Here is a 22,435-nt window from a genome sequence, read left to right on the forward strand (position 1 = left end):
AATGAATTCAATGCATTAACCGACGACAGCTCATTTAGCCAGCGTACACTGTACAATTCAGTACTCAGTACACAATTAGTGCCAATCATTCGATTATAGAATATATATTCTCTCTTTATTTCTCTCAGTGTACCCGGCAAGGCATTCATTACTCAGTTTCCCCCTCTCCATTCATTGATCGACCGCATGTAGCAAAAATCGAAACATAATCAAAACATTTTTAGGTTTCCAATCAAATTGAATTAAATATACAATGTAAACTTTAATTAAACAACAGACAGCAAAAACAAAATGGAAAACTTAAGAATCGAGTCAACATAAATTCTAAAAAAAAAAAAATTATACAACAGTCTAATTGATAAAAAAAAAACAAATCAATGAATGAATGTTAATCAAACACAAAAACTAATACTAAAATTAAACTAAAATAAAATAAAACAGAAATACCAAATCACAACATTTTAACATCATTTTTACTGTTTGTATAAGTTTGACAACAACCAAAAAAAAAAAAAAAAACAAAGAAAAAAAAAGAAAATAATTAATATAATAATATAATGAAGAAATAAATTTAAAGAAATGATCAATGGATCAGGATCAGGCAGAGAAGTGTCAGCCGATTGTTGCCGGAAAACTTTAGTCAATGAAATAGTTAAATTATAATGCTCATTTAAGAAAACGAATACGAAATACAAAGAAGCAGAAGAAGAATACTCGTACTTGTATGAATCATTGGAAAAATAGTATGAACTTTTGTACACATTTGACTATTTTTAATGCATTTTAAAAGATATATTATCTATTAATATATTAATAGTAAATGTATACTTATTATACCATGTATAAATACACATTTTATTAATTAACAAGATACAAACATATATATTTTAATTTAACGTACTTTATAGTTTAGTTTAGTTTGGGATTTAACAAATTGTTAATGTGTACTTGATTTGTTTATGCAATTGTTGATTTTCCTCTTTTTTCTTTGGCGCGAACAGAACCGAAAGAGAAAGGGAAAAGAAAAATAAAAAGAAAAACGAAAAACGAAAGATAAATGGCAAATGTATTACAGTTATAAGAAAAACACAACAAATTATCGAAATTAACTTTCGTAACACACAATAACAATAGCAAACAAACAACAAGTTAAACAAAACCAAAAGAACATAATTCTAGTTATAAACAAAAGGTAAACGAACAGCAAGAATAACAAATGAACAAACAAATTAAATGAATTCAATTTTTATTATGATAATTAACAGCTGCAAGAATAACAAAAACAACAACAACAACAACAACAATGCAATCGATGTTAATAATTTTTGAAATGATGAAAAATATACAAGAACCGCAACAACAACAACAACAAATACACAATGAACAAAATTATTATACAATTGCAAAAGCAAATTAACACTCAAAGTAAGGAAAGTGACAAAAAAAATATGTGAAAATAAATAAATTACAAAAATCCTTTTGAAGTGAAACAAAAACCAAAACAAAAACAAAATAAAATGTGAAATTACAAAAAAAAAAATATATATATGAAATTGTTTTTTGGAATCGGGAGGGTTTACCATATTTCAGAAGGAAAGTTTTAATATTCATCGGTTCTTTGGGCAATGGAATCAAATTCTTAATTATTTAGAATCCAAATCTGAAATGCTAAGGCTCTAATTTATTTAAGCCTGTTTATCAACTTTCGGGTTATTGCTTAGTTGTTCTATATAAACAAAGCTCACGAACCTTAAAAGATTTTCATTCTTTTAACTTCGTACTTCAGCATAAGGAATATCAATAAAAAGGCCCATCGAAATTATCATTTCATTAAGTACATTTAACTGACATTCTGTTTTAAAAACATAATTTAATTTCCGTATAACTTGATCCATCCTTGTGCAAATCAGCAGGACATTGTGTGCTAGACTTGTCGATATCAACTTATTCAATTTGCATTAAACATTTAGTTGGGTAATCTAACTTTTAAATTTTCAGTCAAAGTCACAAGAAAATAGTCGAAAAAAACCAAAAATCCTTGATAGCTCGTTAGCTGAAAGGACGATTTGAATGTCCCTTACCCATCGATAGTGCTTCTTAAAAGCAATCGATTGACACCCATTTCATAAATATCCTTCAAAGCACTTTCGAATTGTGAACGTTATTCCATACAAGCAATATCATGGTTTTCGCTCCTGTAAGGTCGTTCGTCCTTTTTGTTGAACGTTCTGATTCAGTACAATAAGAAAATTCCTTATGGAAAAGGACATCCACGTAGTCCTTCAAATAACGGAGTTACGGCGGGTTTTCCGATTTTTGGCCAAATTTTCTATGCCTCCCCCTACAAAAAATTTCGCAAAATTTTGTTAAAAGATTTTGAGAATCGTTTAATGCAAATCGATAGAGTTGTTGCTCGTGATTAGAAAAAAGCATGTTCTTTCAACATTTGAAAGAAAGAAAAGGAGCTTGAGCTCAGTTTGGAATGTCGCATTCCAGCTAATTCAGGTCCTAAGAAAATAATTCCCCCATTGAATACAACAGATTTCAATAGTTATAATCAGTTTATTTAAATTAGTCAAATTCAATACTTGTTTATAATATAAATATTATGGTACTAAAACGTACTAAACCTATTTAATGTGCTTATTCATTTATATGTGTGTGTTTGTGTATATTCATGTGTTTGTGTGTTTTTATGTGTGTATTGTCTTACAATATAATAGCCAATGTGTATATTATTGCTATATCAGGAGACGATCGGTCGATAGATATGCTGAACAATAGACAAGGATACAATTAGAACATTTCTCAATGTGATTTATTTGAATTTAGTTACTGGTTAGGATTGTTTAGTTTACTTATATATATTTACACACATCCATGATAATTCAAAATTCCTAATCCAATAACCGATCAGTCTCCAGAACAAAACATCTTATATATACCTTGCCAAATATCTTTTGCAATTGTTATGTTGTAAGTGATTGGGGAATCTTCTAGCTTAGTCCGACAATTAGCACAAGGACTGCGATTATCTCAAAGACACGCTTGAAGCCTCGATGAATGAGTTTATAAATTGTAAATTAATTTCAAGTCCCTGCTGCGCTAATAATCGAACGATAATCTATGGTAAACTTAATTAAATTAGCACTTAAATTATATATATATAACGTACTATATAAATTTATGAAGCAGGATGAGGATAAAGCTCAACAGGTTTAGTTTGGCAACAGCTCCGCCAGCTGATTCCGCAGACTGGGTGGCAGCGTATCCGGGAACTTGATGTCGAACGCAACGATGAGGTCGCCACGTCGCGATGGCTCCTTGGGGAAGGGCAGGCCGCGTCCAGTAATGCGCTTCACTGTGGTGGGTTTGATGACTTCGCCCTGTGTGCTGACCGAGATGCGATCGCCCTGCAGCGTTGGCACTGTCACAGAGGCGCCACACAGCGCCTGCTTCAAACTCAGCTGTGCACTGTAGCGCAGATCGCTGCCCTCGCGCTTGAACTGTGTGTGCGGCTTGTCCCGGATAATGAAGATGATGTCGGCGGGCACCTTTTGTGGAGCCTGATCGCCTTCTTTGGGGAATGTGATCTTGGTGCCGGCCTTCCAGCCAGGCTTAACAGTGATGCTCAGCACCTTCTCCTCCTTGCGGGCCGTGCCTGTCGCCATGGACATGCGCGAGATCTTCATTTTCTTGGTGCATCCCTTGTCGACCTCCTCCAGCGTCACATACAAATCGTGCTCGATTGGTGGATCCTGTTGCTGGCGTTTCCGGCTCGGGGCCTGTGCATTGAAAGACTGTGAACGGAAGGCTCCCATCGGATGGCCACCAAAACCGCCGCCGCCAAACATCTCATCGCCTCCAATGTTCATAAACACCTGTTCTTGGGCATCGCCGGCGCCGCCAGAACTAAAGAAGCCACCGAATGGATCTGCTGCTCCAAAGATATTCTGTGATCCAAAGAACTGTGCGAATGTGGCACGTGGATCGCCATGGAACTGATATGTGTAGCCACCCGGCTGTCCGCAGCCATCGGGACCCGGTTGACCGCCCTTGAGACCATCCTCGCCATACTGATCGAAGATGTCGCGCTTCTTTTTGTCCGAGAGCACTTCGTAGGCCTCGGCAATCTCCTTGAAGCGTTCCTCGGCCTGGGGACTCTTGTTCTTGTCCGGATGGTATTTCAGTGCCAATTTTCGGTATGCCTTCTTGATGTCGTCGTCGGTGGCCTTCTTGTCAATGCCGAGAATCTTGTAGAAGTCTTTGCCCATTTTGCTTTGCTTTGCTTTTAGCTTTGGCGCAGCTCACACGACTGCAGAATAAACAAAAGAAAGCAAATGAATTATCTCACTTCGATATATATATATTTGTAAAATGTGAAAGCAATAACAACAACAAATGTGCCTGACAAATATGCCGATTGTTTTGTGTTTTTTTTTTCGAACGCGTCGCTCAATGGAATTTGCTAGAAGCTTTGAGTTGTGCAACGACGACAACGGCGTCGACAGCGACGTCAGCAGCGAAGCGCTGCTGTGTTGTCAATCTGCGAGTGACGTCGACGCACCCGTGTTTGGGATTAACGTGGTAATTGAAATGTTCTTTTTTTGTTGTATGTGGGCATTTTCATTGTTATTATTATTGTTTTTCTTCTTCTGGCTGCTCTTGAGGTCACAACACAACTGCACCCCAAGGCAAACATGCAAATTTAAGCAACAATTACTTATTGGGCCACTCACCTTTATTATAATTATATTTGCAGCTGTGTGCAATATTCCCTGGTTTTCACTTTATGTTGTAGGAAATGTGGTTTTCCGCTTTTCACTTGCACTTTGATTTATATAAAATGCTCTTCTTAAGACGCACAATTTGTCTTTATAAGTATTTTATGTGTATGTTGTTTCCAACTCAATAGTCTTTCTCTTCTCTTGTGTCTCGATACACACCCAACAACCGTCTCTCTCGTTTCTTGCTAAAATGATTTAGTCTCGCAGTGACGCTCGGCTTTATATAGACTCGGCACAGTCTGCTCGTCGAAAATTCTCGATGCTTCTCGCTCTTTAGGGTTGCATCCGGAACGAAAAATGTGCCATATTCGAAAATAATGCCAGGTCACACTTGTTCGGACTCGGATAAAGTAAATGTAAAAAGGCGCAACTTTTTGAATGACAAAATTTTTCCACGTTTTAAAAAAACTAGTATATCGATTTCAACAGTTTTCCTTAAGTGCTCAAGCGTACTCTTTATTAAATATAAAATGGTTCTAAATAAAAATTATTTGTTAAAAGCATTTAATAGAAATTACTTACATTTTCTTTGTAAATTATGTGATTTGGTGAAATCAAGATTTAATTTTGTACCTAAAATCTATTTCAGTATTTTTTAGAATTTTATTGCAGCCTAGTATATAATACGGATTTAATGGTCACTTTGCTTCTGATACTGATATCGTTAAGCAACTCTGAGCATCGATGCTTTTTGGCAAGTAGAATTGCAGAAATTATCAGCCCACCATCGATATTCGCCATACTTATCGGCATTGTTATCGATAGCAGTGCAGTAAAACCGCAGCCGAACAACAAAAAACATTTGTTTCATTTATTAAAATGGTTGCTGGTCGGTATCAGCACGAAGCTACCGCAGTTTAGCCAGTTTAGATAGCATCAAATCGAAGTCCCTGTGTACGCTCAGCTGTGCGGCCGGATTGTGCATAAATCCCGCACACAATATTGCAACATTTTCACAATTCAGGTGAGTGAAATCATACATACATACCACACATATACACATATGTATGTGTATAAGTATATATGGGTATGTGTACTTGTATCTGTGTATCTGGTGTATGCTCACATACAATATGTATGAGCATATTGATATTTTGGAGCCGCTAGTTTTCCCGACATTTGGTCAAAGACGTCGAAGGACACACACACAGTTTGAACTAGTTTTTGTCGCACACTCAAATAAGTCACATGTGTCACGTTCCAAAGCAAAACCTTGACCGATCAGCCGCCCGTCGAGTAGCAAACACACACACACCCCCCTCCTCCCACTCTCTTTGGACACCCAAGTGATTTTGCTGTGTTGCGAGTGTTGCGCAAACCAAATAAAAAATTTGCTTACATGTATGGGGTCGACTCTTCGCCGCCCATCACCCCGCCCCCCATCGAGGCCTCATCTTCAGAGAACTAAGGGGATGCCGGCTGCTTTGGATAGACGGCGTTAGTCACAATCTGTGGCAGCAACTTCGACATCGTCGGCGACAGCGACACATAAAAATAGTCATTCATCGGGCAATTGGCGAGCAGAGCGGAGAATCTGAAATCAAACATTAATAGCACTTTCGCTATAAACGAGCGAATCTCGCGAGTCTATTATACAAAATATATATTGTATTGTCAGCTCTGTTCATTGAGAAATCGAAATAGATTGGACAGCACTCACCTGCTGGGTGGGCTACTCTATTCTGTCATAACAGTCATCGCTGTCGTCGGGTCACAGCCCTCGCCTCGGCCCTAAACTACTCACTCTCTCCCTCTCTCCAAGTTTTGCTCTCGCGATATCATTATCAACAGTTGTCATACTACTTACATATATAGGTGTATAGTTGGGTATTATTAGTTTAGTTACAAGTAGGCTGACTTGAGACTGATACCGTAAGGTTAAGGAGAATTTTAAATATCCTCACCCTACAGATCATTGAAAATGAATAAATCTAGTTATCACTTCACAGAAGTGTAGTCAATCAAAAAACATATTTAAATTCATTTCGTGAGTTCTTAAAATAAGCCTAATAATAAATATTTTGAACATAAGATCTCCAGAATACTTAATATAGATCAGAATCGAAATCTTAGTAGTTCGATTGACAATATATTTATTTATAATTTTCTTATTGGTTACAATCGAATTTCAATGACATTTTTTGGACAAACCAATTTTGTATTCCTTTCAAATTAGTATAGGGTATCTTACAGTCGAGCACCCTAAACAGTAGTTTTCTTTTTCATTCTGTACACACTTTAGTTGTTATCAGGGGAAAAACTGCATTCGCACATAAGCAATTCGTAGCGTATTTGAGCGGGCGGCCAAGTCGGTGGCGATCCGATCCGATGCGATCTGAGAAAACATTCTGCTGGGGCGCCATCTGAACATGAACATTCAGAGCGCCAGAGCCAACGGCAGTTTTGTCGGAATCAGCTAATGGTCAGTACTCGTGGACGCGTGAAACGATGTCGTTGCGTTGACGGCGGATAATTTGTAGTGCGCCAAGAACTCGCTAGCAATCAGACGGTATATATATAGAGTATATATTTGTGTGTATAGATGTATAATAGTATATATGTACATATGTGGGCTATTAATCCGCTGCCCATTTGGTTTTGTGGTGTTGCAAGTGAAGTTAACACATTTTTGTAGAACGTGCAAATACCCCAAAGCAATTGGGTCTAAAAATAAACCTCATTTGCACGTAAATAGATCGCTTTCGTAATAAATTGCAGCAGCGGAGAGAGAAAAGTGGAGAAAGAGCTAAACGATCTAATCGAGCAACGGAGAATGTGTGCGAGAAAACTCTACAAACAACTCGCAACTCGAACTCAATTACAGTAGTTGTTGTTGTATGTGTGTACTATATAGCCGAGAAATCTGAACTATCTGGCATGTGGCAGACCGAGAAATAGTTTTATAAATAGCACACACAAAAACGAATATATGCGAAATATCCACACACACTTAACTTAACAATCTTTTAGTCTTTTGAAAGAAAAAACATCGAAATCATTTCACACAGCATTTGGCTTAATTTCTGTAAAAATTTCGACCTCGTCATCATCACGCCCGTCGAAGAAGAAGAAGAAGAGACGCAGCCCGTAGCCCGTAAACGTAAATATTGATGTGAATTCTATGCGTCGTCTACGATTCTTCAATTCTCAATTGATATACTCTGTTCATATAGTAAAAGTACGAATGTGTGTGTGCGTTTGTCCCTGTGCTTCGGTTCGGTTCTGTTTGGTATATCGGAAACCTTCGCATTTACAAATAGCCAGATAGTATCTGAGTATCTGACGGATACTTATTGTACGCTCCCTGCCTGCTTTGAATATTTGTTTGTCTTTGACGTATTTTTTTTTCGTGTATGTGTATTTTTTTCAATTTCGCCGTCCACATTTATTTTTAGACGCACAATTTTTGTCGGATTTTTTATTTTGATTTCTGCTGGTCGTACGTATTAGCATTTTTGGATTCCTTCTCTCAGATATACATCTGTATCTGCAACTGTCGCCAAGTCTTTCCCTGTATTCGTCGGCCGTATATATATTCGTGTGGATGTTTTATTGGCCATCCAACATGTGTTTGAAATTGCAGCTCGATTTGCGTGTATGTTTTTTTTTTGGTTGCAATGTTTTGCGGTTATTTCTGTAACTTGTAAATTGGAAAAACATACAAATTGCTTAGGGCATTTAATTCGATTGCCAAAAACTAACTCAAGAAATAGGCATAGAGAGAGGACAGCAAAAGACTTATAATGATCATCGACAGATCGATGGCAACAGCTGTGCAGCAAAAGATCTAACACTGGAGATCGTATTCTATAGATACGCAAAAGAATTTCTTTATTCAATTGTCACTTTTGCTTCTGTGTTCACTTCCGTTCCGCTGACGAAACCCAAAACGCATATGTCTAAGCGTTGAGCGTGTTCAAAAGATTTGTACAAAATTGAGAAAAATTGATTTGCATATTCGGAACGCACGCCCCCAAAACCGATGCTGACGTTCCAATTTTGTTGAATTTGCGCATTGCGGCCAAAAATACATATTTCTCTATATATTGGCACATGCAGATACAGAGATACAGCTACACAGTTGTAGATATATAGATACAGATACAGATACAACTGTGTGTAACTTCCGTTACGAGGAGGCACAAAAGTTGCCCAATGGCCCAACAAAGAAACAATTTGGAAATGACATTCGCTCGAGCAATTTATGCGGCAATTATGACGCTGACGTGAAAATTGCCGACGTGGTCAGAAAGAATATCTCAAAAGAACAGAGCAACAAAAACAACAACGACAGCTCCTTCTAGAAGCGTCCGATGCTGTCCGCAATTTTTGTTTATAAAATTCCGCAGCATGTTAGTCATATTTTTTGGGCAACGCGCGATACAAATAAGGCGCGAAAAGCAACAGCCGGAGATCGCGAGGGAGACGTCTACGATGGGATATTGGTTTATTTTCGAATTGAGGTCTCCGGCGTGTGTCGAGTGTGGGGAAAAGCGTACAGAGCAAGCAAAAAAGGCAGAGCAATGAACAGTGAATAGATCGATCGTTGCAAGTGGGAGGAAAGTTGCTTTATTCCTTATAGTATCAACTGCAGCTGGACAACAGGCAGCGAACAAGGAGCTGCTCAATGACACGTCAAATATTTTTATATCAAAATTAATAAGTAATTCTCTTTATGCTCTTTATACACATCACTTTAGGCCTTTTTCCCCATTTGGTTAACAACTCGTCCGTCACACGATGGCTGAGCAGGCTAAAAAGGAAAGCGAGGAGACGACACAATGTGTGGTCTTCGATCAAACGCCCGGCTCGCAGCAGAAGAAGATCAACATTGTGGTCCGGGATCACTTCACAGTGCAGCGTGTGATTACGTTGATTGGCACACAGTTTGCCTACGACAAATTCGAGCTGCTGCTGCAGCCACATGGCGACAAGGATCTGGTAAGCAATCAATCAATCAAACAGCCTTCGTAATCAATCTAATCTATCACCCGCTCTCTCAGGTATATCTCAATGCACTCGATAGTCAGCTGCTGTATGATGTCACTGGGTTTGAGCGCAAGCTAAAGAATAATCTTGTGTTGTTGCCCGAGGGCAGCTGGGATGGCAATGTGGCCAAACGATACGAGTTAATTGTGAAGAAAACTGTTACAGTCAAGAAGAAGGACTTAGACTCAGTGGAGAGCACAACGACCACAGCAAAGAGCGGCGACAAGGAGAAGAAGAAAAAGTCGACAACGACATCAACAACGACAACGGCGTCCGGCGAACTAAAGAAGAAAAAGTCACCCAGCAAAACCAAGACGAGCTCCTCCAGCGTTAGTCCAACAACCGATGACACTGCAGTCGCCTCGCCCGTGAAAAAGAGCACAAAACTGAAGGCGAAACCCAGCGAGATTAGCTTAAAGCCCATTCCGAACGAACAGCCACAGCCGCAACAACAACAACAACCGCTGGAGCTGGAGGATCTGGAACCGCAACCCATTAATTGTGATGGTATGCCAGAAATACCCATCGATGAGCTAACCAAAGTGGAAATCACCGAACAGCTGCAACAGCTGCCACAGAACCGACTGCTCATATCACCAGTCGATGATGTGGCCTCTGAGCTGTTCAACATCAGTCCCGTCTCTGATGTGGAGCCGCTGTCGGATGACGATCTGGCACTGGGCGCTTCGGCGAGTCCCACAATGATGGGACCACCGTTTGAGTTTGGCAATGCGGGACCCACAGAAAGCGATCTGCTGTCAGCTACGCAGGCTGGCGCCGATGCCTTGGCTGCGGGCAAAAGCGAGGAGGAGGCACGCCAGGACTTGCAGTTTACAAACTTCTTTGGTCGCAAGTATGGTGGCGATGATGTCGCCGCTTGGCAACGCACCAACTCCAGTGCTGCTGACTTTGTGGCCAATTCGGCCAACACAGAAGAAACCGAATCGCATCGCAATGGTCCAGGACCACGAAACTATGTGGGATTGGTGAACCAGGCGATGACCTGCTATCTGAACAGTCTGCTCCAGGCGCTCTACATGACGCCCGAGTTCCGTAATGCGCTGTATCGCTGGGAGTTTGACAATGACAACGAGGCCAAGAATATACCCTATCAGCTGCAGAAACTGTTTCTCAATCTGCAGACATCGTCCAAGTCGTCGGTGGAGACAACGGATCTGACGCGCAGCTTTGGCTGGGATTCGACGGAGGCGTGGCAACAGCACGATATTCAGGAGCTGTGTCGCGTCATGTTCGATGCGCTGGAGCACAAATTCAAGAACACCAAACAGGCCAATCTCATCTCGACACTGTACGAGGGAAAGATGAACGATTACGTCAAGTGTTTGGAGTGCAATACAGAGAAGACGCGCGAGGACACGTTCCTCGATATACCGCTGCCGGTGCGGCCATATGGCAGCAGCTCCGCCTACGGCAGCATTGAGGAGGCGTTGCGTGCCTTCGTTCAGCCCGAGACGCTGGATGGCAATAATCAGTATCTGTGCGAGAAGTGCAAAAAGAAGTGCGATGCCCACAAGGGACTGCACTTCAAGTCGTTCCCCTACATTCTGACGCTGCATCTGAAGCGCTTCGACTTTGATTACCAGACCATGCATCGCATCAAGCTGAACGATCGGTGAGTGAATGCAAGAGGAATTTAAAGTATTTACTGTCTTGTTTAGCAGTAATATTGCATTGACATCCTTTTGTTCTTTCCCGTCTGTCTCTTGATATTTTTGTATTCACATCCAAATTACACAGATTATAATAGCTCGTTAAGAACAATGCTTACATATTTTATATCTGAAAATTCATTGCAAACGCAATCGCAACGCTATAACAGACATCAATGTTTTAGTTTTTGAAAATTTAATGACTGTTGAATAAGAAAATGTTAATTGCATATCGACTTTTCTTACTTCTATTCTATCGACACTAACTTGCTTTCATTTCTCATTTACAGAGTCACCTTCCCGCAGCGTCTGAACCTTAACAGCTTCGTCAATCGCACGCCTGCTCCCTGCGAACAGTATCAGATGAACGGCAGCAGCTCGACAACTGTCGACGACTGCAGCACAGCGGACAGTGGCTCAGCCATGGAGGAGGATAACCTGAGCAGCGGTGTGGGCACCACAGCCAGCTCCAGTCAGCATGAGAACGACATGAATGATGAGGACGAGGGCATCGATATGAGCAGCAGCACCACAGGCAAGAGCGGCCACATGGATCAGCGACTGAAACAGGAGCCGGGTCCGTATCATTATGAGCTTTTTGCCATCATGATACACTCGGGCAGCGCTTCGGGCGGTCATTACTATGCATATATTAAAGAGTTTGAGAACAACGATTGGTTCAGTTTCAACGATCAGAACGTCTCGTCGGTAAGTTTTCTTTATTATCCACACTTTTCACTTCGATTGATGTGGTTTTATTCTTTTACAGATCACACAGGAGGATATTCAGCGCTCGTTTGGCGGCCCCAATGGCAGCTACTATTCGAGCGCCTACACGTCCAGCACGAATGCCTATATGCTGATGTATCGTCAGGTCGATGCGAAGCGCAATGAGCTGGCGGCCAAGGCTAGCGAGTTTCCGGAACACATCAAGACGCTGCTGCCCAAGCTGCATGCGGAGGAGGAGACGCGTAGCACACGCCTGGGCAGGCACATCACAGTCGCCGATCTGGCGATGCCCGCGTATAAACCGCGCGTCTACTTCTACAATCCGACGTTGAAGAAGATGAAGATGACACGTGTGTATTTGTCGGTCAGTTTCGATGTGAATCGCGTGCTGGAATCAGCGCACACGATGCTCAACGTGGAGCAGTTTGCTCCTCTGTCGCGTTGTCGCCTCGTCGCCTACAATTCGGCAATGGACACGATCATTCAGTCGCTGGAGAGCTTCAATGATCCAGCGTTGACGGAGCTGCGTTCGTGGAACAACTACAATTTGGACTTTCTGCTGGAGCATCGGGCCGAGGATCAGGAGTTTGAAAGCTATGCTAGCGATGGCACCACGTGGTATGTGTTTATCGTAGATCTCTCGACCATGGCGATGGACGGTCCTTTCCTGGTTTCTTCAGCAGCGCGGGAACGAAGCGACGCGTTGCGCCATTCGATCGCGATGCGCCTGCACATTAGTGAGCAGGAGTTCCTGCTTGCCACCGTCCGTGGCTGTGGCAGCAATCCGAAGGCGTTTGTCGCCTACGATCCGCAGCCGTCGGTTGAGGCACAGGAGAAACTGCAGCAATTGGCCAGCACTCAATTCAGATATATCACATACTTTTACTTGGACGTGCCTAACACTGATGCCAGCACCCTCGAGATGCTGGGCGTGCCCAGCAGCGAACTGCCCGCAGCTGCCACTGAGGTAGGTTTCCTCTCCCATTCTTTCCTTATCTATGATTCAAGATCTTAGCTGTGTTGATGCAAGTATTACGATTCGATTGTCATTGTGTTCTGTTAACTTTGCTTTTCGTCACAGCCTCCGCTAACAAATGGATGCGACGTAGTCGATGCGGCCATGATGAACGGCATCGGTGAGCATGGAATGAGCAATGGCAACGGGAGCAATGACTGTGATTGGCGTCGCTATAAGCGCGATCAGCCCGATCCTCTGGCGCCACTCGTGACGCCTGGCCACGAGTCTAACTCGGAGGACAGCAGCCTGAGCGATGGCGATCGCACACTGGTGGAGAACAGCATGCAGCATCGCGGAGGTGGCGACAGTCAGGTCAGTTCTACTAGTCACTCGCCGCAGCTGTCGAGTCCCGAGGACGAGGCGGCCTCACACGATGCCATGATGCGAGTGCGTGCCTATTGCAATGAGAATGGAAGCTATGCCGGCGAGGCGGGTGACACGCTTTCTTCTCACTCATTCACCCCCAGCACGACGCAGCACTTTTTCCATGCCCTCAAGATCAGCAGCAGCAGCAACACCACAACGACAACTACAACGACACACAGCAGCAGCAGTAGTGCCCACCAGTCGGATGAGGAATCGCAGCTGCGCAAGCCAACGCAATCCTACAAATTGTTCGTGGGATCGCGCATGGGCATGGGCAGCTTTAAGCAGCACATTGAGCAGCTGATCCGTGTGCCTGGCGATTACTTTAGGCTGCACGAGGTGAATGGCAAGCATGACAATACCATATCGAGTAGTCAACACAATTCGATCATCACCTTCAACGAAGGCGACACGCTGACCGTGGAGCTGGGCAAGACACTGTCGCCGGACGAATACAAGGCCAAGATTTACTATCTGCGACTTGGGGATCTGGACAATGAGACCGCCAAGCTGGCGTGCGTCTGCGAATGGGTCTACAAGTCGACGACGACGACGGAACAGGCCAAGCAGGAGCTGGTGGCCAAGTTGCATCGCATCGATGCCAAATACGAATCCCTCACGGTCGAGAACTGTCGCATCTGGCTGAAAGGCGGTCGCAGTCCCATCAAAATACTCGAGAGCGATGAGACGCTCTACTGCGACATGCGCACCACCATCACCACTGAGGTAAGTTGACAATAACTGTAAGAGAAAGGACTTCCAGCTAATCCTACTTGCTTTCCACAGTTCATTCTGCAAGAGTGCGAAGCGGGCGTTGTGGCGCAACCGTCGGATGACTCTCTGACCATCTTTGTGCGTCGTTGGTGTCCACAGAAATGGGAGTTTGGCAAATTCCAGGAGATCACATTGGAGAGTAAGTTTTGAGCGGTGCTTTCAATTTGGAATTCAGACTAATATCAGTCTCTACTTGCAGAGGACAGCGAAATCAAAAGCTGCTTGGCCAAAATCTGCGATATCAGCATTGACAACTTGAGCTACGTGAAGGTAATTCGCAAATTCGTATAGTAATTATTCTGAAATCTCATTCGTTCACTTTCTTTCGCAGGTGAACAGCAACTTCCCCTACACCAGCATATCTGCAGTTAGTGTCAATGACACCATGAGCTGGTCCTCTGATCCGGTCTCAATGGAAATGTATCCGCTGTGCTCAACGCAATGCGGCAACATGTATTTGTACAAGTGAGTGCGACACGAGCGTAATATCCTTGAGTTTATTGCTAATGCTTTCATTTTACTACTCTTGCAGAGATAAATCGGTGGCAGTGCGAGAACTGTCGGAGGAGGAGCGTCGCTCGTTGAATAATAAGGAGAAGGCGCGCCTCGATCGATTGGGATGCATTTCATCAACGACACGCTACTCGCAACGACGCGAACGTGCCCTGAAAATATACTTGGACTCACCCGAGAAGCCCAGCAATGTCACAGCTTCGGCGCCTATTGATGCACATGCTGCGAATTAATGTCATCGCCCCCCATCATTGTTGTGCTCGTTGTAAAACCCGGATGCATGAATACTATACACATATTTTCAAACTAAAAACACACTTGAATTAAATCCTCTTCCTCCTCCAATGATAACGACGACGACGCCATTGCCTCTCCTCTCATAATTTAGATCGGGCGTTCCGTTTCAGTTCAGTTCAGTTCACTCGTATCAATCTAATATTGTAATTTCTTTTGTTGTTTCAATTTGTTGGCGCAATATTCTTTAGCGAAAGGGCTGCTTGCTGAGATGCAGGAGGAGGAGAGGGAGGTGGATTCGGTGGGTGTCCTAGCAACAACAGTAACGATAACAAAAAAATATATATGATTCTTGCTACTTTTTGAGACTGTGTACAATTTTAATTACATGCAAGAGCAAATTCAAAATAATAAATGAAAACAAAAAACAAATTGTGAAAATACTTAAATTAATTACATAAAAAATAAAAGCAAATCATTTGTATTGGAATCGAATTATTCTTATCTCTGTAATTCTGTTCAGTTCAGTTCCATTTGTGGGAAATGCAAGAAATAATAGCTTGTTCTTTTTTTATAAAATGTTAATTTTATTTTGTAATACCTACTACGGCGCGTGTTTAACGTTTTGTTTCAATCTTTTTGAATTATAAGTTTGTTTCAAAGATGTGATATCATTATGTACTTTTAAAATCTTACAAATTTTCGTTTCGTTGTGATTTTTTGAACACAAAACGTCACAATCAATTAATAACGCAATTAGCATTTTATAAGGAGGGAAAAATTAATAATGTAGATAATATCGCCTTTCCAAAAGCACTTGCAATGCCTGCCACAGATAGATTTTATCCTTTGGCTGGCATTGTAGTATCTCAGGTGAGAAGCGGGCATCTTTAAAGTTCTTGGAACGAAAACGAGTTGTCAAATGGTTGTTTTTGGTTTTATCTGGTTTTACTACTCAACGAATTCTATATCGTAAAAAGTTAATGGAGCGGCAGCAGTAGGCAGCGCAATTGTTCACAATGTAGTTGCTTTAAGGGGGCGTGGTTTGATTTTATCGGGTTTTTATCCAGGGCCTTGTCTATGCCTTGGTCTCAACGGCCGGCGCCGATTCCACTTTTGTCGCCACAGCAGCAGCTGTGCCGCTAGCCGCCTTCTTGCCCTTGCCCTTTCCTTTGACGGGTCCCAATGGCTGAGCAACCAGTTCCTATTGAAAAATAAATCGTTAATATCAAGGCTGGAGAGGATTATAAGCAATTACATACCTTTAACTCAGGTTGCGCAATGCTGTTCTCGCTCACGTAGTTCTCCACGTCGAAGTTGATGCCGGTGACCAGATTAACGCCGTTGGGCATGAGCAGTACCGTGTGTTTGAACTGCGCCACGATCTCAGCTGTAAATGAAGAGTACTCTCATTATAGCAGGACATTCCAGTATAAGGATTTAAAGAATAGAATGTAGCATTGGCATGTTCAGACGAAGGCCATAGAACTAGTGGCAAGCGCTGAAGACGCCAAAGCCTTTGGAGCTTTGTTCTTGCAAAATGTCTGGCCGTAGATGGCAGCTCAAAGAGTAACACCAAATCCGGAATTAAGTTTTGCAAATGGTATGTGAAGGGTTAATGAACTTACCGGGCTTCTCGTAAAGCACTTGGAAAGGCTCAATCATCTTGTGCGCAACGCATTCGACGACACCCATGCGCGCCTTGGTCTCCTCCTCGAAGCTGCGGATGTTGAAAGGCATGTTGCCGTACTTGGTTTTCACCTCAGCGAGCAGGGCACGCGATGCCTTCAGCTTAAGCATGTAGTTCTCCTCGGATTTCTTGTAAATGGACACTTTAGTATCCTTCTCGCGTCCCTGCAAAACAAAACTCAAATGTAAGCAAGAGCATTGGCGAAGATATCGAAATGAATTAATGTAAATGAAAGCGTTCTCAGATCTCATAATCTTGCAATCTTCGGGCCAACAAAAGCGCAGCTTAGAAGCTTCACATGATGCCGAGTTTGTGAAAGAAACTCGCGGAGCGTACAAGACACTCTCATGCTTGGCAACCTTCGCCTTGCAACTGTCAATCCTCAAGCGCGTATTTCTTAATCATTGAACAAGTGAATAGAAAGATGGTGCCGAAAAAGAGCGATGTTCTTACCACGCCCTCGCCGGTGCTGACAATGACATCAATGGCGTAGACCTCGTGCTTCTCAAAGGTGCACTTCTCATGCTCCTTGCGTTGCGCCTCGCTCGGATTCTGTATGATCGTCTTCTCGCCATCGATTTTGAACTGCTTCAGCTCGTGACTGAGCATGCCCTCAATGGGCTTGCACTTGTAAGACTCGCTGATTTGTTGCACGGCATCGGTGATTGAGTAGTTCTGTAAATAATTAGAGAACATATTAATAATTGATCACTAAACTGCGATGCATTTTAAAATAATGTAGCTTCACTAAGCACTGGATGATCTACATGCTGTGGTTTGTGACTTAGCTTAGTTTAAATGTGAAATTGTGTGCAATAGTAAAGACCGAACATTTCTGGATAATAAACTCGTTCAGTTCACGAAATTGCCGCAATTGATCTCCGCGAGCGTCGAAGTAAGAAGCGCCAAGTTTTAGGAGCAGCATCTCAATTCGTTGCCCGCAGTGTGATTTTAAAAATGGCTATTGATAAGACTTACGTTGGAACCGGCTTTAAGCAGACGCAACGCCGCCTGAACAGCCCAATAAGCGCCCAGTATAACATCAGCTTGTCGTCCGCTTATTTTCTTGTCCGCACTGGCACCTACAACAATTGTGTGCGCGGCCACGGCAATGAAGCCATCAATGTGGGCACCCAGATCACTGGAAAACAAAAATTAAGAGATGGAAATTTGCTCAGAGGGAACAATTTGTTAATAGTACTTACATTTTAACCACATCGCCAGCCTTGAGCGTGTAGTCGGCATCGTTCTTCGCTGGCGAGAAGTGACAGACACAGTTGTTGACCGATAGACATGTTGGGAATGCGATGCCCTTCTTCAGTTCCTTTTCCTTTTTGTATACCTAGTGATGGATCACGCCAAACGATAACGATAACAGAAAAGAACGTATTAATCGAACTGTCAGTAGAATCGTCAATTGGCTGTTTGCCAAAAAATGTCCTCAGATCTCATAATCTTAATGATCTTTGGGTCCCATCGAATGACGCACACACGCCACACACGTTGCAAGTAAACGAGAGGCGCCAAAACGCACGTGGGAGGCAATAAATACTCACGCACGCTGCAAGCACGCGGAAAGCATGCTGCCAATAATTTAGTTTGCAACGTGAAATGAAGTATGACAACATTGAGGATGCCCTCAACTTTGTAAAGTTTTAATCATTGGACTTGTTTTTTGACTAAACTGTAGATGTGAAAATATCGAGATGAAACTCACTTTGCCGGTTTCTTCAGTCAGCAGATTGTCGCCCTTGGTGCAAATTTCCCTCACAGAGGCATCCACCACGCACAGTTCAATCACTGCTTTCAATGTTTCTAAAATTAAACACAATAAATGCAAACTGATATAGTCGAGTTATTTCTATGCGGAACAAGTTTTTACCACCTCGCGTGGCACATGTGAATTCTCTATTCTTTTACTCTTGTTACAATTCAACTGTTGCTCTCTGTGAGCCAAATTGAATTAGTTAGTCTTGAGTTTTAAGTATAAACTTTCTGCTTTTTATGGAAAAACTTTGTCGAGCACCTGAAAAGTTTGAGGTTATGCACGTTACACTGTCGCTTATCCCGCGTACACCGCCGCGTGGCTACTTCAGGCAGCAGAGCAGCGGCGTCAACGTCAGCGTATGTACGTCAACGCCGACGTCTTCTCGTTGGCTCTCCATTGTTGTCGGCTGGCTACACGTAGCAGTGGCCGACGACGACGACAAAAAAGCAGAAAAATTTGGAATGCACTTTCACTTTGCAGCGTGTTTCTAAAATAACACTTATGCATTTTCACTTACTGTTGACAATTTCTCCAGCCAATTTGTATTTGGTAACAACCAAATCCTCAGCAATGGTCTTCTCGGGCTCCTTTTCTACGTCTGCCATTTTTAAAATGAAACACAAAACGAGAGCTGCCTGCTAAATGACGAAATGATGTTTTTGAGTCGGCGGCGTTACCAGATCGCTACACGCTAATTGTAGCAAGTTGGCCGCCCTGACCTCATTTTGCTGTGTACTCTAAGGTGACCATAACTTTGCTTCCGCATTCGTATTTTCTGGCAGCTGAAAGTGAAATAACTTTGATGTGTGCAGCCATAAATGTTTTTAATTATAAACTTTAATGTTAACATCAATAGTTTGGAAAATAATACCAATATTTAGATAACATCACAGCCGCAAAGACGTTATATATACTTCATGGTATAAAAATACTGAAATATACACAAAGAGCTTTCCCAAGCTTTCAACAAATCGATTTGTCTGTTCGATATTTATCCAATTCAACTACCAGCAGTGCTGGTCCAGCACCAACGTATCGAGCACTATCGCGTTATCGAGCGACCAGCAAGTGCATCATAAACAAACTGAAAATACAGTTTTTTGAAACGAACGTTTTGTGGTTTAGAAATTGTCTGACATGCACTGATGATGTAACAGAACGCCAAAACAGCGAATAACGCAATCGATGCGTGCCAATAATTAAGCAGCGAAAGAACCCAACGCAAGACACACACACGAAAGCACTTGAGCACTCATACACACACTAACAATGGCCGGCGATAGTCAAGCGGGAAGTGGAAATGGAAATAGTGGGCACAGCAGTGTTATCAGTATCAACAATGACGCACAGTCGGCAACCCCTGTTTCTGCTGCTCGTAAATCATCCGCCTCGAAGCCGTCTCCCACACAGGAAATGCGCATTCTATGCTTCGATCTAAGTTATTACAATCGAACATCACAATTCCTGCTGAGCTGTGCCGGCGTCTTCATCCTATACATACTCTATGGCTATCTGCAGGAGCTGATCTTCACGGTGGAGGGCTTTAAGCCCTACGGTTGGTTCCTCACACTCGTGCAGTTTGGCTATTACATTGGCTTTGGACTGGTGGAGCGACGCCTAGAGGCTTATCGCTTACTTGGCGGAAATCTGTGGAGTGTAGAGCCGGCGCCACGTTGCATACCGCTTCGTACGTACTTTGTGCTCGCCGCCCTGACGCTGGGCACCATGGGACTGTCGAATTCCAGTCTCGGTTATCTCAACTATCCCACGCAGGTGATATTCAAATGCTGCAAGCTAATCCCGGTGCTTGTGGGCAGTATTCTAATCCAGGGCAAACGCTATGGCCCTCTCGATTTTGCTGCCGCGCTGTGTATGTGTATTGGCCTCGCCTGGTTTACGCTCGCCGACTCTCAGATGACGCCCAACTTCAATCCTTGGGGAGTGGCCATGATATCGGGTGCGCTACTCTGCGATGCAGCCATTGGTAATGTCCAGGAGAAGGCGATGCGTGAGCACAAGGCGCCCAGCAGCGAGGTGGTCTTCTACTCCTACGGACTGGGCTTCGTTTATCTGTTTGTGATTATGCTGCTCACCGGCAACTTCTTCAGTGGCTTTGCCTTCTGTTTAGCGCATCCACTGGAGACCTTTGGCTATGGCTTTCTCTTCAGCCTGTCCGGCTACTTGGGCATACAGTTTGTACTGGCCTTAGTCAGGAGCAGCGGCGCTCCATTGGCTGCCACGGTGACCACAGCTCGCAAGGCTGTGACCATTGCCTTCTCCTTTGTGCTCTTCAGCAAACCCTTTACCGTGCAGTAAGTAAACGCATTGCTATATGTTTCTCCATCTAATCGCAACCCTGATCCTTTGCAGATATCTGTGGTCCGGACTTATTGTGGTACTGGGCATCTACCTCAATGTCTACAGCAAAAAGAACAAATTGACCTTCACCGATCTGCAGCACAGACTCAGCAAGTTGAGTACGCGATTCTCACCTCGCTCCCCGAGTCGCAAATTTCTTATCGAGGTCTAATCTGTGAACAAAAACAAATACTTCTTAATCTTAATCTGTTTAGTTGAATTGGACCGTATTGTACTATATACTTATAGCTTAAGTAGATATAAATCTTTTTGCAAAGATCATATACATTATATGCAAATCATATTGTATTTTGATTTATCACTGTATTTCTCGACGCAAAAATTACGAATTTTTGTTTATGATTTTAGCTCAAATTTCAACTCAACTGTAAATATCTAAATTTCTACAATAAACAAATGATATTAAATAATATCGCTTTAATTTATACTTGACTTTTTTTAAGGAAGAAACAGCAATTTATGAATAATAAAGAAATGACATCAACTTTGAAATCATTGATTAAAGATTTTATTATTTATTAAACAAATAATTATTATTTTCTAGTTGAACTATGTTTATGTTAATTGAAATTAAATAAAATTGCATGCAGCTATCTCTCCATGTCGAGTTCCATTACACGCTTGAAGAGATCTTGACGCTCCTTGGCCGATGCCGTTTGGCCCATCATGCGGTCCAGAAAATGTTTCTGATGCTTGATAATGAACTTGTTGCACTGTATCACCGTGGCACCCACATAAAGAGTGCGGAACTTGGCGCGAACATCTCCAATCTAGAATAACAGCAAATACACATCAAATGATAATTGCGATTTGTGTAAACAATGAGGCGATAAATACTTACGAGTGTTATCAGCGGCAAAATGCTAGACACAAAACGTTGGCCCCGGTGAATGCAACGTATGATAGCAATCTTGGTACGCTCATTGCAGTATTTCACACGGAAACCGTGCTCCAACAATCCCAGTCCGTAGACACCATAATATTTTTCCACATTCTGCAGCAGGCACTTGGACAGCGTGCTGTCGTTAAGGCGCAGCGTTTGCACTGGCGTTTGTGGCACTATTTGCACGGCAATATAACTGATAAAGGGTGTGGATGCAAATTAATTAGAGTGCAAACAATAAAAAAATTACATTTGTGTGTTTGATTTACCGATTCTTAATGCGTACCATGGTAAACAAACGCTTTCAGAGTTGCCAGACTGCTTCAAACACAAAGTCACGTTGGCGAATGGCAAGGCTGCCCATTGATCGGTCGATAAAGTTCGCTTGAGAGAATGAGCAATTAGGCGCGAGTAAATTGAGATTTGAATTTTTGAATAAGTTGAGTCACGAGTGCAAACTATATTTTCTTTATGGCTCTGTTGGCATTACAATATAACAGCTAATAACTGTTAAAGAAATTACATTTACGTTCACGGTTTTTTTTTAAGTAATATTTGCTAATACATATTCCGCAAATTTTTAAAGCGCTGCCTGGAAAACTCACGCAGTGTTGCCCTATTGCTGCAAGTACGAA

The 22,435-nt window shown here is 42.5% G+C and overlaps 5 protein-coding genes across 8 annotated transcripts; 2 read left to right on the forward strand and 3 right to left on the reverse strand.

Annotated features, from left to right (window-relative positions):
* Positions 1 to 2,542: 2,542 nt before the first annotated feature.
* On the reverse strand, positions 2,543 to 4,985 carry LOC133840624 (dnaJ protein homolog 1). Of its 2 annotated transcripts, XM_062272560.1 has the most exons (3): positions 4,740 to 4,985; positions 3,176 to 4,315; positions 2,543 to 3,124 (listed from the first exon to the last, which is right to left on the reverse strand). In XM_062272560.1, the coding sequence occupies exon 2, from the start codon at positions 4,272 to 4,274 to the stop codon at positions 3,219 to 3,221; it is 1,056 nt and encodes a 351-aa protein (XP_062128544.1). In that variant the 5' UTR covers positions 4,275 to 4,315; positions 4,740 to 4,985; the 3' UTR covers positions 2,543 to 3,124; positions 3,176 to 3,218. The 2 variants fall into 2 exon arrangements, with proteins under 2 accessions (XP_062128544.1, XP_062128543.1); XM_062272559.1 differs by having other exon boundaries at positions 2,543 to 4,315.
* Positions 4,986 to 5,541: 556 nt separating this feature from the next.
* LOC133840621 (ubiquitin carboxyl-terminal hydrolase 47) lies at positions 5,542 to 16,044 on the forward strand. Of its 3 annotated transcripts, none has more exons than XM_062272552.1 (10): positions 5,546 to 5,751; positions 9,488 to 9,728; positions 9,791 to 11,409; positions 11,737 to 12,154; positions 12,216 to 13,142; positions 13,257 to 14,285; positions 14,346 to 14,472; positions 14,533 to 14,603; positions 14,665 to 14,798; positions 14,866 to 16,044. In XM_062272552.1, exons 2-10 carry the CDS (start codon positions 9,528 to 9,530, stop codon positions 15,077 to 15,079), a joined length of 4,740 nt encoding a protein of 1,579 aa, XP_062128536.1. In that variant the 5' UTR covers positions 5,546 to 5,751; positions 9,488 to 9,527; the 3' UTR covers positions 15,080 to 16,044. The 3 variants fall into 3 exon arrangements, with proteins under 3 accessions (XP_062128538.1, XP_062128536.1, XP_062128537.1); XM_062272553.1 differs by lacking the exon at positions 5,546 to 5,751 and adding an exon at positions 7,201 to 7,296; XM_062272554.1 differs by lacking the exons at positions 14,346 to 14,472; positions 14,533 to 14,603; positions 14,665 to 14,798; positions 14,866 to 16,044 and having other exon boundaries at positions 5,542 to 5,751; positions 12,216 to 13,200; positions 13,257 to 13,399.
* LOC133840623 (proliferation-associated protein 2G4) lies at positions 16,017 to 19,217 on the reverse strand. Its single transcript, XM_062272558.1, has 8 exons — positions 19,056 to 19,217; positions 18,488 to 18,585; positions 17,976 to 18,112; positions 17,749 to 17,911; positions 17,224 to 17,445; positions 16,709 to 16,934; positions 16,343 to 16,470; positions 16,017 to 16,284 (listed from the first exon to the last, which is right to left on the reverse strand). Exons 1-8 carry the CDS (start codon positions 19,141 to 19,143, stop codon positions 16,159 to 16,161), a joined length of 1,188 nt encoding a protein of 395 aa, XP_062128542.1. The 5' UTR covers positions 19,144 to 19,217; the 3' UTR covers positions 16,017 to 16,158.
* A 349-nt stretch (positions 19,218 to 19,566) lies between these two features.
* LOC133843199 (adenosine 3'-phospho 5'-phosphosulfate transporter 2) lies at positions 19,567 to 21,286 on the forward strand. Its single transcript, XM_062276640.1, has 2 exons — positions 19,567 to 20,850; positions 20,909 to 21,286. The coding sequence occupies exons 1-2, from the start codon at positions 19,808 to 19,810 to the stop codon at positions 21,066 to 21,068; spliced, it is 1,203 nt and encodes a 400-aa protein (XP_062132624.1). The 5' UTR covers positions 19,567 to 19,807; the 3' UTR covers positions 21,069 to 21,286.
* A 129-nt stretch (positions 21,287 to 21,415) lies between these two features.
* LOC133841194 (uncharacterized) lies at positions 21,416 to 22,178 on the reverse strand. The gene is made up of 3 exons (XM_062273533.1): positions 22,070 to 22,178; positions 21,759 to 21,996; positions 21,416 to 21,687 (listed from the first exon to the last, which is right to left on the reverse strand). Exons 1-3 carry the CDS (start codon positions 22,087 to 22,089, stop codon positions 21,508 to 21,510), a joined length of 438 nt encoding a protein of 145 aa, XP_062129517.1. The 5' UTR covers positions 22,090 to 22,178; the 3' UTR covers positions 21,416 to 21,507.
* Between the last annotated feature and the right edge of the window lie 257 nt (positions 22,179 to 22,435).

This window comes from Drosophila sulfurigaster, chromosome 3 (assembly GCF_023558435.1).
Source record: "Drosophila sulfurigaster albostrigata strain 15112-1811.04 chromosome 3, ASM2355843v2, whole genome shotgun sequence".
NCBI lineage: Eukaryota > Metazoa > Arthropoda > Insecta > Diptera > Drosophilidae > Drosophila > Drosophila sulfurigaster.

What these genes read in the sequence shown, in the direction of transcription:
- LOC133840624 (XM_062272560.1), bottom strand. Translation starts at nt 4,274, where the DNA reads ATGGGCAAAGACTTCTACAAGATTCTCGGCATTGACAAGAAGGCCACC.
- LOC133840621 (XM_062272552.1), top strand. Translation starts at nt 9,528, where the DNA reads ATGGCTGAGCAGGCTAAAAAGGAAAGCGAGGAGACGACACAATGTGTG. An exon ending in CGCATCAAGCTGAACGATCG is followed by an intron (nt 11,410 to 11,736) that starts GTGAGTGAATGC and finishes TCTCATTTACAG; the next exon opens with AGTCACCTTCCCGCAGCGTC. An exon ending in ACGATCAGAACGTCTCGTCG is followed by an intron (nt 12,155 to 12,215) that starts GTAAGTTTTCTT and finishes ATTCTTTTACAG; the next exon opens with ATCACACAGGAGGATATTCA.
- LOC133840623 (XM_062272558.1), bottom strand. Translation starts at nt 19,143, where the DNA reads ATGGCAGACGTAGAAAAGGAGCCCGAGAAGACCATTGCTGAGGATTTG. An exon ending in TGACTGAAGAAACCGGCAAA is followed by an intron (nt 18,113 to 18,487) that starts GTGAGTTTCATC and finishes ATCCATCACTAG; the next exon opens with GTATACAAAAAGGAAAAGGA. An exon ending in TCAGCACCGGCGAGGGCGTG is followed by an intron (nt 16,935 to 17,223) that starts GTAAGAACATCG and finishes TTTGTTTTGCAG; the next exon opens with GGACGCGAGAAGGATACTAA.
- LOC133843199 (XM_062276640.1), top strand. Translation starts at nt 19,808, where the DNA reads ATGGCCGGCGATAGTCAAGCGGGAAGTGGAAATGGAAATAGTGGGCAC. An exon ending in AGCAAACCCTTTACCGTGCA is followed by an intron (nt 20,851 to 20,908) that starts GTAAGTAAACGC and finishes GATCCTTTGCAG; the next exon opens with ATATCTGTGGTCCGGACTTA.
- LOC133841194 (XM_062273533.1), bottom strand. Translation starts at nt 22,089, where the DNA reads ATGGTACGCATTAAGAATCG. An exon ending in ATGGTACGCATTAAGAATCG is followed by an intron (nt 21,997 to 22,069) that starts GTAAATCAAACA and finishes ACCCTTTATCAG; the next exon opens with TTATATTGCCGTGCAAATAG. An exon ending in TTTTGCCGCTGATAACACTC is followed by an intron (nt 21,688 to 21,758) that starts GTAAGTATTTAT and finishes CTGTTATTCTAG; the next exon opens with ATTGGAGATGTTCGCGCCAA.